Source organism: Leptosomus discolor, chromosome 5 (assembly GCF_034619465.1).
Source record: "Leptosomus discolor isolate bLepDis1 chromosome 5, bLepDis1.hap2, whole genome shotgun sequence".
Lineage (NCBI taxonomy): Eukaryota > Metazoa > Chordata > Aves > Leptosomiformes > Leptosomidae > Leptosomus > Leptosomus discolor.
Window position 1 is genome coordinate 7,008,593 of NC_141395.1, and position 12,977 is coordinate 7,021,569.

Consider the following 12,977-nt stretch of genomic DNA (forward strand, 5'->3'; position numbering starts at 1 on the left):
GTAAACCCACACATACAGAACAAGATGTGACTTTTTTGGTTTAAAATTGCTTTTATTTTATATGGAGAAAAACAGTAGTAAGAAAGTAACAAAATTAATGTCTGCCTGAAAGAGCACAGGGCAAGTATCATCCTGGGATCCAAAAAATTCTCCAAACAAAAAGGCTGATAAATTTTTAAGATATGTCTATATTGAGAGATGCTGAGACGCTTGGGGCAGTAAATACCTACGCTGATAAACCTGTGTGAAATAGTCTAGCGCAAAGCAACTTACATCTCAGGTCTGAGTGCAGTGAGGCACATTACTTGGGTGCAGAATGGTGGGGACTGGTTTTGTCCTGATGCAGGTGGAAGCAGCGGGTCTGCTCACAGCCAGCACGAGGGCTGCAGCCTTCTCCCGGCTGCAAAGCAGCACCTGGTCATATAGACATGTCTTTAGGGATGTAAACACGCTGGCGGTATAGAAAAGTGGAAATCCCAGTGTCAAACGCACAGACAGGATGCATAATGTTAAAAAACAAGTCCATGTAGGCTTTTAGTGAGATGGAGCTCTTTACTTTATGGAAAATGTTCTCCTAGGGCTGGACTGAATAACCAGAGTGAAATCTTGGCCCTGTTGACTTCAGCGGGACAAAGAGCTCACCCCCAATGTTGCAGTGTCCACCGACCCTGGTTGGGAATAGGAGGCTGCAGCTGAGCCCCAATTTCTTGCTTTCTTGCCTGCAAGTTGCCTTCTTTCTACACTACACCCTTCTGCGACTTCACCGCCCCCATACCCACCCTAACCTGTCTTCTGCAGTTGGTCCGCACTCTAGCAGTCCACCACAATCATACTCAAGTTGTTGTTGAAGATGATCCTCCCGTCTTTCTTGCTGCTGCACTCAGGCTGGCAGAGAGCCTCCTGCAGCTGCCGCCGCAGCCCCGGGGGGGCCGTGCCCAGAAAGTTTTTTGTCCCCGTCAGGAAATCCATCATGCAGCCACCAGCCGGGTCCCCCTCAATAAAGCACTCGGTGATATCCCAGCCCGACGGGAACTCATAAACGCGGTATTCAACACCCAGTCTCTTCAAAACATCCGTGATGCCACTGGAGGTGATGTAGTGGCCGCTGTCAGTGGAAGGCAAGCAGTGTCTGTACTTCTTCCATAAGGTGGCCCATCCGCTGCTGTCTGCCAGAGCAGGAGGGAAGGTTACTTTTGCAAAGCCAAGGCAGTCAAACACCAGCTGATGCAACTACTAAATGAATTTGAAGTGCTCCCTCACTGCTGGCCCACACCAGGAGCAGGAGAAGGGCTTTCCCCTTACTTGAGTCCACTTACAAATGTCTGTGCCTGGGGAGGGATAAAACTGTGATCTCCCTCAGCCCTCCTTCCAAAACTCTCCTGGTTAACAGAAACTCCTAGAAGATGGTCTCTGGCACTGGATTTGCCCAGAAGGAGGAGGACACAGAAGTACCAACTCACTGAGCCTGCACATGCATGCTACCTATTAAATGCCTCTTTTCCAGAACAGTGTGGTTTTTATACATCAAACCTCAATTTTAAGTGCATATCAAAGAATACATACCTGAAAAAGCCAGTCCCAGCAAGGGAAACAGCCTACTGGCAATGTGAGTGAGAGTTTTAATGGCAAACATGGGGAAGTGTGCTTTGTCCACTGAACCATGAGCCAGGAGTTCATGAATGCACACCAGAAAAAACACTTTTTTTTTAATAAATGCTATGATGTTGTGAGTGTCTCTTTTTACTCTCCTGCCCTGAAGCCCACAGCTCTTGGCAACACCCGCTGTCCTGCTGGGGTCTGGGCTGTCACTGTGAGGAAAGAAGAGCCCCAAAGACAGGTCCTTCCAGAGCTCAGGTTGTGCTTTTACAGTGCTGATTTCACCATGAAGAAGTATTGACCCTCATTCATGAACACCCACACTGCTCTCTAGGCAGTAATTTCACAGCAGGAGGTCTCTTTGAGGTACAGAGCAATCCATCTACTTCATAAGCAGGGAAGCAAGAGCATGAAGATTACGCCTAAGCAGTCCCATCAAACATTGGGGTCCAAGAGGCTAAGCCCAAGATTGCATGCTCCCTGTGACATACAGCGTCTGTTTTATTTAATTATTATAGAATAAGCACTACTGAAATCCTGAGACAAATTATTTGTAGCTCTCAAACTTCAAAGCTCTTGAAAACACCAGCAATGAAGCAAAAAATAAAAGGTTCCTCTTACCTGATAAAATTATGATCAGGAGTTTACCATGATGGTCAAGGCAGCTGTGGAAAAACTTGATAGTATTGGGAATATCCTCCACACGGTACAGCATCTAGAAGTGACAGTTACTAAGAGCCATTATTCCTCCTCCACAGTGCAATGGTACGTCAAAGGCTTAAACCCTTCCTCTATAGAGATGTTTTAAATGACTTCCCAGTTGCTTCCCAGCCTGTCCTGACTCAGCATGCACATTTAGAGATGCCCCACAGGACCCAGCATCACAAGCTCTCCACTGGCACCAATAGCCTGGGATCGGACCCAGGGACCCTCTGCTCAGCCTCGGTCAGCAGCTGGACATTGACGTGCCCATCGCTGCCCTTCAAGACCAGTGTAGCTTTGTGGTTGGAAAATATATGCATAGGGGAGTCCCCTGGTTTCTATGGATGGTCCTTATCACCAGGGGCATTTGTTGGCCATCTCTGGGCCATGGGCAGGTTGGACCTCATCCAGACACTGAGGAATTTGCACTAGGGCAAAGCAGGGCGCATCTCAAAGGCTGTTCTCAGGACTTGTAACTTAGTCCTTGATCCAGCCATCAAACCCCTGGAACACTTTCTGGGTTTTTGACTTTTAGATTTTTTTATAAAATATAATCGGCACACACAACATCAGTATCAGAAACACAGCAGCAAAATTTCTCACCCAAAACCTGACACAGGTGTTTGTGTCACCTTTCCCGTCAGTGCTATCCAAACTACTCTGATAAGGCAAAAAATGAAAGGGTTTTTTTTTCGGCAACAAAGCAAAATTATTGGTCTACATGTGATATGTGATGGCCTGAAATTCATCCTGTTTTATTACCCACCATACACAGTTAAAGCAGTACAACAAACCAGAGACCAAGACCAGGGTGGACAAGGAATGAGGTTTGGTGTTTGTAGAGCTGCTGCAGAAGTTACCGCTCATGGGAGAATTGTGCTCAGCTCTGGTCCCCCTAACTTCATGCATACTGCAGAAAAGAAGGGAGTAGTTAAAGCTAATACTCCTGTATTAAAGCAATACTCCATTACCTGGATCATATGGATGAAGTCGAATTTCTTTTGTGTGCCTTTCTCTTTCACATGTTGTTCGTACTCAGAGGAAGTGAGCTGGTGCCAAATAAAAGAGACATTCTGCAGGTCTGGAGCTTGATTCACCAACTCTGTTTTAAAAAGCAGAAGAAAAACATGAATTTCACAAAACAGCAGAAAAACTCACTGCTAAAATCGATGATCCTCACTACACCCCAGGCAGGCAGGTATAGCTTTACCTTTGTAAGCTGCCACATGCTGTGGGTTGGGCTCTACGATTTCGTTGTCAATAAGGACCCCTGGGTGCGCAGCCTGCAGTATCCTGATCATTTTCAAATCCTGCTCACCTAAACACAAATGCATTGCTTTAGAAAGTACATACATGTAGTGAAAGAATGATGGTGCACCTGCCACCTCTGCTGCCAGGAAAGCCCCCAAGTAGAAGCGAGGATCTCTCTATCCTGTCATTTGCATGGTGGCATCTAACCCAGTCTTACCATGATATCTGACTCCTCAAGGTAACATATATTTGCAGATGAGAATAAGAACAAGGAAGAGATAAGCAACAGTGCAGGAACCTGCTATGGGCAATAGTCTGGGTAACAGGACAAACAGGTCAAAAATAATCAAAAAGATCATTTAAAAAAAAAAAAAAAAAAAGCATTAGTTTTCAACAAAAACACAGAATTTGAATGGGGCCAAGGAGGCAGTTGGCACAGTTGTGCAACTTCAGCATGGCACAGTGTGGTCCGTGCCTTTGGCACTGCCCCAGGGAGGTGATGGATGCTCTGCTGCTGGTGTGACATGGCTTGGAGATCTGGGGAGCTGCATGGCAAGAGGAAAGACCCATTAAGATGTAGTACCCTGGGTCCTCCCTTTTTGGGGACCAGCCATATATAGTCTCAGCTCTGGGCATCTACTAACTAGTTGTTATCTTGGAGTCGCAAATAGAGACTCATATTTTTGTGTAGGTACCCTGTAAGTTTAGCTGTTGGTGCTCCTCTGTTGCTGTCTAAGTTCTGGAGGAGCAAGTGGCAGTCCATCCTTCTGTCCTAGGATGTTCCCTGCCTCTTTCAAGGTGACGCAGGTCACCCTTGTTTCTTTCAGAAAGGCCAAGATACACCAAGTGTACAAAGTCCATCTGGTTCATCTGGGAGTATGGAAACAAAAAAACCAACAGAGGTGACCACCTTGAGTGGACCTTCAAGAGAATCCTGTCTGTAGCTGATGGTGGGGCCTAAAAATAGCCCTGCCCTTGCAAATGTCACACACAGAGGTCTTGATACGAGATACTGCATCTTCCCTTAGCCTTTCAGCTGATGTACCAGCTACAAGAAAAGTCGTCATCTTTGGCAGGTGTTGCAGTAAATAGAATCAAAGAGGGAAATATCAGCCATGCCAGCACTACAGGGACATCCAAGAGTCTTTTGAAATTGGAGAAAAAATATGCAAGACCCCTGAAGAATGCAGTGGCAGCAGTGCAGGGCTGGCCAAAAGCACAAGGAAAGAGGCTGCGGCTGCATCCGTTGAGGGTGGGTGCATGGACCAATACTGCTGACAGGAAGGAAGATCCCTATAGCAAGCACCTGAATCGTTTCAGACGGTTCTAAATGCCAGTTGATATGTGCCTGGGGTGGGGAGCACCAGCAATTAGAGGTGCTGATGTGGGATCCCTGCAGGCTCAGGGCAGGCAGGAGGCAGAGCATCGCTGCCCCATGCCCTGAAGCCACTGATGGTGGCACATGGGTATATCAACAGCAAATGGGTATTTTAAAAGCTATTTGGTTGGGAGTTTTTTACTGCATCCTATAAAACGCCCTAATCCAGTCTTTGCAAGAGCCAGTGATAACGTCCTCAACTGGGGTGTCAGCAAAAACACGCAGTAAAATACAATGCTTCAGAGCAGGAACTCCTCTGCTCCAGCTTGCCCTGCCAGCAACAACCTTTCCGCAGTAACCATTGCGAGGCACTCCAGAAACAGCAGTGAAACCCCTCTGCAAACAGCAGCTCACCCTGGCACTAACTGTGAGTTTACAGCCGAGATGGTTAAACCAGCCACAGGAAAACATGGGGTGAATGAATAACTGTGATCTGGACCAGCCAGCAGTCTTTTAGGATGTAGAGTCAGTCACTAATCCCCATTAATATTTTCATCAACTAAACTAATTCTGGGGGCTCTGTGAAATCAGAGTCCAAGCCTGGAAAGGTCAGGGATCAGATATAACCTTTTGCTCAATGCCATCCTAGCTCACTCTGCCTGGCCACAGAAGTTCAGCTCTTGCAGCCATGGACAAGCTGAGGGGGTGCAAGTCTGTACTCCTCTCCCGTGATCTGTGAGGGGCAGTTACCCAAGAAACCCAGGAAATTTTAGTTTTTACTTTTCCATTAAAACATTTTCTCAAGAGGAAATATGGAAAAATGAGAAAAATGCAAAAAGTTCATTTTTCCCTTGTGTTTTCTTGGAGTCAGAATTTCAGTTTTATATTACTTAATGAAAATAGAGTGTAATTGAGAACACAGTGATTTCTTCCTGCTTGCTTTCTCATATGCTCCAATGTATTCCCAACTGGCAAAAACAATTCAATGTTATTTTTTTCTTACTCAGGAAAACAAGCGAAAAAATGAAAAAAATACTTTAATTTGAAAGTATTAACACTTAAAATTCAGCTGAAAATACTTCTTACAGCAAAAGCAAACTCTGACAAATCAAACTGCTACTTCTTTTCTCTACTATTTGTTTTCTCCTTGTTTCCATAGGAGCAAAGTTGGACATCGCATCACTTTTATTTTTTTTTAAACACAAATGAGTTTAGAACAGCTTTAAAGCTATTTTCCGAAGGATGGATTTCTGGGGGCAAATATCATTTGCAGTTAAACCCTACTTATCACTGGATAAAAACACAATAGTAACAAAGAAACATGTCTTGAAAAAGCTGATGCTGCCCCATGCTAATTGTTGTGGCCGGCTGGTTTTGTACCACCTGGAGCAGAGCATTGCCCAGTTTTAGCCTCTGGGATCCCTAAAAGCAAAGCAAAAAGAGAGATGCCTTCAGGTGGGATAGTCTAAGACTGGACTTTGGGTGGAATGAACCTCTTGGATGTCTCTAAGTCTCTCCAATGAGGCTTGAAGATGCTCTCATACCTAACCCGGAGCAGAATTCCTTGCTTTGAGACATATAAAATCGGGTGAGAGTCATGAAGAGGCAGAGACTAAGCTAAAATCATCATATTCATCTCACTTCTTGGAAAGATTTGAGCAGTAGCGTTCCAGAAGGGAGACAGGGAAGGAAGGGAGGGAGCATCACTCTCCTCCCAGCTCCACACTCAGTTTTGCCATTCTCTGCTTCAATGAGAAATATCATTATTAACGCCTGAGTAGTAATCCCCATTGCTCAAAATTTCAGTATCACTTTGTGCTACCCATAGGGACCCCCCGTCCCCCGGCATCAGGGGTGCTGCTGAGCTCCTTACCTGTGCCGCTTCCAACTCCCAGAACACTTATATTCGATTTTCCATTGCCGAGACTGAAATTATAAGTACACATTACTGAACCACGTTACGTCACACGACTTCATGTTTCAATTCAAATATCTTGGATGCCACATTGGCCGGGAAATTTTCATGTTTTGCCACACGAATTGGGATGGAAATTTGAGCACCTCTTTGGAGCCCAGCTATAATCAGCTGCGTGGTGGGAGCCAGCCCTGTATTAGCAAACTCATATTTCAAAGTACAGTAGGCTTCAGGATATAATGTTTCTCATCCTTTGCCAGAGAGTTTTCTTCAGGCTGTGGCTGGCACCATACAAAAAGTCCTCAGGGAACCCCAGGGCAAAGGGTTCCCTTCGGGGGTAGTGGGGCGTGCTTGGCTGGAGTGGGCACTGCTGGGGATGAGGGGACAAGGTCAGGCAGGGCGAAACCTCTGCACCCTCAGAAGACGAGTTTCATTTTCCAATATTAGACATAAATGCCCCAAAAAAAAGTAAAAAATCAGCACTGGAAATCCTCTCTTTTCAGTCTTTGAAATTGGGAGTGAAGGTCAGAATCTTCAATAATTTTTATCTTAGAAAAATTACTTTTGAAAAGACAAGAAAAACCCCAATCATGTGGTTCCTAGCAGAGTATTTAATAACAGCCTGGCTGGAGGACGAGGAGCCCAGACTCTATGCACCTCACTGCTCTGACACACTTTGTGACCTTATTCTGCTCTCAGGCATGGACTGTGCAGGGGGATTGAGTTTCCTACATGCAATCCCCGGAGACAACACAGCAACGATTCAACAAGAGGGGAACAAGAAGTAAATCCTGGAGGGTGCGAGCTAGTCAAGGAGCCTTAGACCTAATGAGGGTCAAGACCCTTCGACAGGCCCACAATCAGCAACATAAGAAGTCGCAATGTTTTGCATCATTTAAAATCCACAGAAGTAAATTTTTCAATTTAAATTTCCCAACACAAATTATTTTTTTATTATTATTTGATTGCTTTTTTTTTGATATATATCTGATCTGGAGAATAAAAATTTGCCTGCCTGAATTTTTTCTCAATGGAGAATACAGTTTCTATAACATCCAAGAATTACCCAAACTTGAAAGGGCTTTCTTCTGGTTTGGATCTAGGCTGTTCTAAAACTATCTGCAGTCATCCAGGCTTAATATATTACGTCAATACTTCACAAAACTGATCATCATTTGGTACTTAAGCAATACAAATCGACTTAGGATAGAAATAAGGAGGTCTTAGGGGACTGAGAAAACCAAGAATTAGTCACTAGAAGAGAATTAGAGATGTGTTTCTGATTGGACTGATGTGTGATGAAGTCCCAAAAGCAGGGGGAGAGCACAAGAGAGCTTTCTTTTGGGAAAAAAAAAAAAAAAAAAAAAAAAAAAAAAAAAAAAAAAAAAAAAAAAAAAAAGATCAACCAACAACAAAAACTTTTAATCCTTGGAAAATCAGCTAATGAAAAGAGATGGGCATAAAAATGAGGTCTTGATTCTTTCCTTAACATAAGCTGAGAGGCAGCACAGTGTATTAATTGGAACAGCACGTATTCTGGAGTCATTAAACAGAATATCCTAAAGACCGCTGTTAGGGGACTTAAAACTGAAAAGTATTAAAAGTTCATTCCTGCCCCAGAAAATTCTTAAACATGTTTGCTGACCCTTGCATGCAGGTTGCCCTCCCAGGTAACAGGTGGCTTTCCCACCTCGGTGGAAGCGCTCCTTACCCAGCCATGATGTTGGGCATTTCTTCCTTGTTGAATTCATCCATGCACTGGTGCTCTGTTGAATGATCCAAAAATGACTTAAAGGCCTCTACATACTCCTCAGCCGTGAGACTTCTCATGGAAGGGATTACATATAGCTCTTGAGAAATAAATACAAACTGTGTATTAGTGGTTTCGAGGCAAGTGAAGGATCAAAGAACTTACCTCGTGGAAGAAACCCAACCCAACTGATCCAGAGATTTGGGAAGACGGTACCGAAGACGCATGGCCCAGGAGCCATCCATACAGGTGGGTTCATGCAAACACTTTCCAACCTGTTTGCACTCTGGGTTTGAAAATTGTTCTTAGATGCCCTTTGACATCAGCGTATTTGTTAAGTGCCTCACTACTACAGGTCAGTCTGAGGAAAACGTCTCCAAAATGCTGAGCCAGATATGGGATACTCGGTTTGCAGAAAGGGAGGTAACTGGAGTGTTTTTTTCTGGAAGACTCAAGGCAAGAAGGTGAAGGGAATCGCACAGCAGGTCCAAACCTGGAGGGGCCATCGCTCATGCACACGCTGGACAGTGTAACTGAAATCACCATCTGTTGGCACGCTTGCTGTGAGGGGTGATGCAACACAAAAACTGCCACCTGCAGCTGAAGCAAAAGTAGTCATCCCCGTGCACCTCATTTCCGACTCTTGCTGGCATGGGACTGCAATGCTCTGCTGGAGAGATGAATTCCCCTCTGGGAACTGCAGCTCATGGCCAGAAGGGCAACCGATAGCAAAAGCATTTCATCTTAACGGGCTCATGCTCAAATTTGTGCAGCTGAGACCAAGATTTCTAGCTCTGAAACTACCAGGACTACTCAAGTGGTTCCAAGCAATTACTGCAAAAACTCACTTTCCTGCTGTCTCGTCCTAACAACAGCACTGCTGCCAGGGCACAGGCTCTGGCCAACTGCTTGGTCTGAGGAGCAATGATAAGACTAAAGACTTGAGGGTCGCGAGAAGATGCCATGCAGCTGAATATTGACTATGGGGTCTATCTCATAGGGCTCCAGGAAGGCAGTCATAGCGCCAGCCTCAGCATGTGAGGTCAGCATTACAGAGGTAGCATTCAGTAGGAAAAAAAACCTGCATTTCCTCCTAAACGAAATGAGGATGAAGGACATCTTCATCCTCATTTTTTGCATTTTAAGGAACTGCTTATTTATCATCTGCTTTTAGTTGCCCCTAGTAAGAAACCTATGTATATCTCACACAGGACTGTGCAATCTTAAATTGAATGCCTGTGCTGTTTCCAAGACCACATGTCATTGGCGGCTGTGTTTCTGGTAGGTATGTATGGAGACCCTGTGTCCAGCCCTGTTGGAGGTAAAGATATCAATGTTTACCCTCAACACTTTGAACTATACCCTAACATAAATCTGAAATCACTGGAATTGCAGTCAGTTTAGCATCCTGTTTCTTTTCTTTTCTTTTTTTTTTTTTTTTTAATTTAGACAATCTCTAACTCCAAAAGAATTCAAATATATTTGTAGTGATAGCATTTGTAGATACTTTGTAGTAAGTGGGCATTTTACTTTAATCTCTTTTTTTAATCCCAAATACCTGAATTATCGTGTGGAGCTGTCAGAATCTCTGCTTCAAAGTTCATGCTGGGGAACCTATTCCTGTAAGGAAAGTATAGCACTTCAGTTATTTGAAGAACCTGTATGCTTTTTTGAAGCTGCATTGAAAATGCAGAACAAAAGGAAGATGCTCCAGGACAAATTTTCCTCACCTGATAATCAATGTTATTTGTTCTCTTTCACTGGACTAAAGGAAGTCAAAGCTTCTTGATTAGCTGATAATCCATGAGTGCCAGCAATGGACTGGCCACCTGCACCAGTGCCTGTCTGAGATGGTTTTCCTACCTCTGAAGAATCATTAACCAGACAATACAGCGGAAGGCATTAGACTAACTGATATTACACACTCTGTGAAACCTTTAATCATAAATGAAGTAGAAGAAATAGCAGTGAAATTAGGAAAAGACTACAATGAGCTTCAGCATCCAAAATGCCGAAGGATTCACTTGGCCCAATGTTTTAGGGACTTTTTTGCTTGGCTTTTTTTTTTTCTTTAACTTCAGATTTTCCTGGCTGCAAATATTACATTGGGTAACCTGTAGTCAAAGTCAAAGAGGTCATTTGACCATAAATGTTTTCATTCAGTGACGTTTTCATTCTTAGTTTAGTTTTTTTTTGTCAAGACTTCCAGCAGTGAAGTCACATCTTCATTTTCCTTTGACAACGTGCCTCGTATAAAACAGGGATGAGGTGCCACTAGCAAAAGGAAGGGATGAAACTAAATTGGAGCAAGGACCTCACTTCTGCAAAGAAAGTGTTGGTGTGAGGCTATCTGTGTAAGTGGAAGAGTCATCTTCTGGGTAACTACATTTCAATATTGAGATGCACAGGAAGACTTAGGGGTGATATTTTTGTATAACCTGGGTTTAGACACATTGCTGCTCCCAAAGCTTTGCTGTTAGCAAATACTTCATGAAAAGCAGTCTGCAATAGGAGTAAGTAGCCCCCGAGTCCCCTCTGCCAAGGAAAAAACTCCCACAGGAATAAGAAACAAGCCAGGAGGTGGAAACGAAAGAAGGGAATCTTACAGTGGGGCTTTGAGGTACGTATTTGTAGTGACTGTGCTAGCAGGTAGCAAGGAAGTGGCCACAAGTGGCACTGCTTTGGTCGATGAAGGCACAAAAAGACTGACATCCCAGAAACCTCAGAGATGCTGAGGTGCTGCCAGAGTCCTGCAAGACCAGTGGATTTCATCTGAGTTCACTGCCAAAGTCTCATGGGGTACATCAAAGGTCTCAGTTCCACCACCTTTTGACCTCACCTCTCCCCAGGAAAGACCTCACGGAAGTTTGGCAGTAAGAAGCCTGAACTCAGCCCACCTCCATAAGCTCCAGCTTGGCTGCAGGCCAGTCCCTCCAATTTCCACTCAACCCTCTGACCTCTTCCATCTCTGCCTGTCAAAACAGAGGATTATTTTGACCTCTCATGTGGCTGAACCAAACAAGATGGTTTTCGGAATAAATCTCCCATCAAAATGCCAAAGGATAGCATGGCTTCCTCTGTGCAGAGGGGAACAACTTTCAGGGTCCCAGGACACAAACTCCATTTCTGACCGGTCAAACATCTCTAGCCATCCCAGGAGACCTGCCAGGTGACCTGGACAGACTGCGGCACAAGTATTCACCAGGACGAATGATGCCAAGTTAACTCTTCCACCGAGGCTTTTGCCATTTCTCCCCAGGCAGGGTTTCTAAGACTGATTAACACTTGTTGCTGGGAAGGTGAAACAAGCTTAACTATTGCTAGGAACAAATGGACTTCCTCTAAAATCTGGCTTAAGATCTAGCCCAGACCTGAACATTGAGTGTGATACTTTGGGCTGGTTCTTCCCATCCCAGCACCCTGATACCCAGCAGCAGGATCAAAGCAGCGACTGCCAGGGAGAGGGATGCTCGTGGGCAGCTGGTCCTGACACAGCTTCTGGCTAAGTCAGAGCTTGCCGTTAGCAAGGTTAAACCTCTTTCCCTCCATGAACCAAGCAGGTTGCATCATGGACTGCAGGTGCAGGGCACAGAGGGAATTCACAGTGTCACTTTAAGTGATGCAGCACCTTTAAGTTGGAAAAGCCATTAAATTCAAGACATTTCTAGCAACACAAATTGCAAGGACATCTTCGTAACTCATCATTTTATTACTAAACTGAGGCTGCTAAGGCGCTAAAGGTCTCTTCACAAAGGCTAGCTTAGCCCCCATCCCTCCCAGGACATGGGTGCATCGGCTGTTACTCCCACCTTACACACTCCCACCTGTGACACAGGGACAACAGGGGCTGGCCCTGCGACCCACCAAGATGGTGAGGCAACACGCACCCACGCTCCCTTCCAAAATCCACGTACCTCTTCATCTCCAGGGCCGGGTCCATGGTTGGGACAGAGCGGTTGGGCACAGGTCTGGAGGGGTTAGCGAGGTGCCCAGCCCCTAGGTTAGCATGTCCACCTGCCGCCCCGCTCCACGCCGGCTGCTCAGCCCACCGCCACGCTGGCGGCGACCCCGACGTGTGGCCGCGGTGCTGCCGGCACCTGTCAGGACAGGCAGCGTCACTGGAGCAAGAAGGGGAAACCCGAGCCCCGCGGGGAAGGAGCGAAGGGCCAGGGCAGGCGATGAGCAAGGCCTGACGTCTGCGAGGCTGTCCTCATCGCACGGGAGCTGCGCTGTTTCCAAGGGGAATAAAAAAAGAAAGAAAGAAAAAAAAAAAAAAAAAAAAGAAAAAAGGGACAGACTGAGACTTCCAAATCTTGAAAACCTGAGTGGAAATGGTGGAGAGGTGTCAGCCGGCACCAGGCACCCCCGGTAACCTTTTCTATCTGCTTTTTAATCTGCTTTGAACCCTGCCTCTTCTTCGTGCTCGCTGTCCCGGGCAGGAGGAG

At 45.3% G+C, this 12,977-nt stretch overlaps 1 protein-coding gene across 1 annotated transcript; it reads right to left on the bottom strand.

Moving 5' to 3' along the window:
• Positions 1 to 810: 810 nt before the first annotated feature.
• LOC104342640 (carnosine N-methyltransferase 2) lies at positions 811 to 12,472 on the bottom strand. The gene is made up of 8 exons (XM_009946305.2): positions 12,447 to 12,472; positions 10,091 to 10,152; positions 8,494 to 8,632; positions 6,741 to 6,793; positions 3,509 to 3,616; positions 3,270 to 3,400; positions 2,218 to 2,311; positions 811 to 1,166 (listed from the first exon to the last, which is right to left on the bottom strand). Exons 1-8 carry the CDS (start codon positions 12,470 to 12,472, stop codon positions 811 to 813), a joined length of 969 nt encoding a protein of 322 aa, XP_009944607.1.
• Positions 12,473 to 12,977: the final 505 nt, after the last annotated feature.

Bases quoted from the DNA above. Each gene is read 5' to 3' on its own strand.
- LOC104342640 (XM_009946305.2), bottom strand. From the start codon at position 12,472: ATGGACCCGGCCCTGGAGATGAAGAG. The intron at 3,617-6,740 runs GTAAGGAGCTCA...ATTTGTGTTTAG, and splicing joins GGGAGTTGGAAGCGGCACAG to GTGAGCAGGATTTGAAAATG. The intron at 3,401-3,508 runs GTAAAGCTATAC...TTTTTAAAACAG, and splicing joins GCATGTGGCAGCTTACAAAG to AGTTGGTGAATCAAGCTCCA.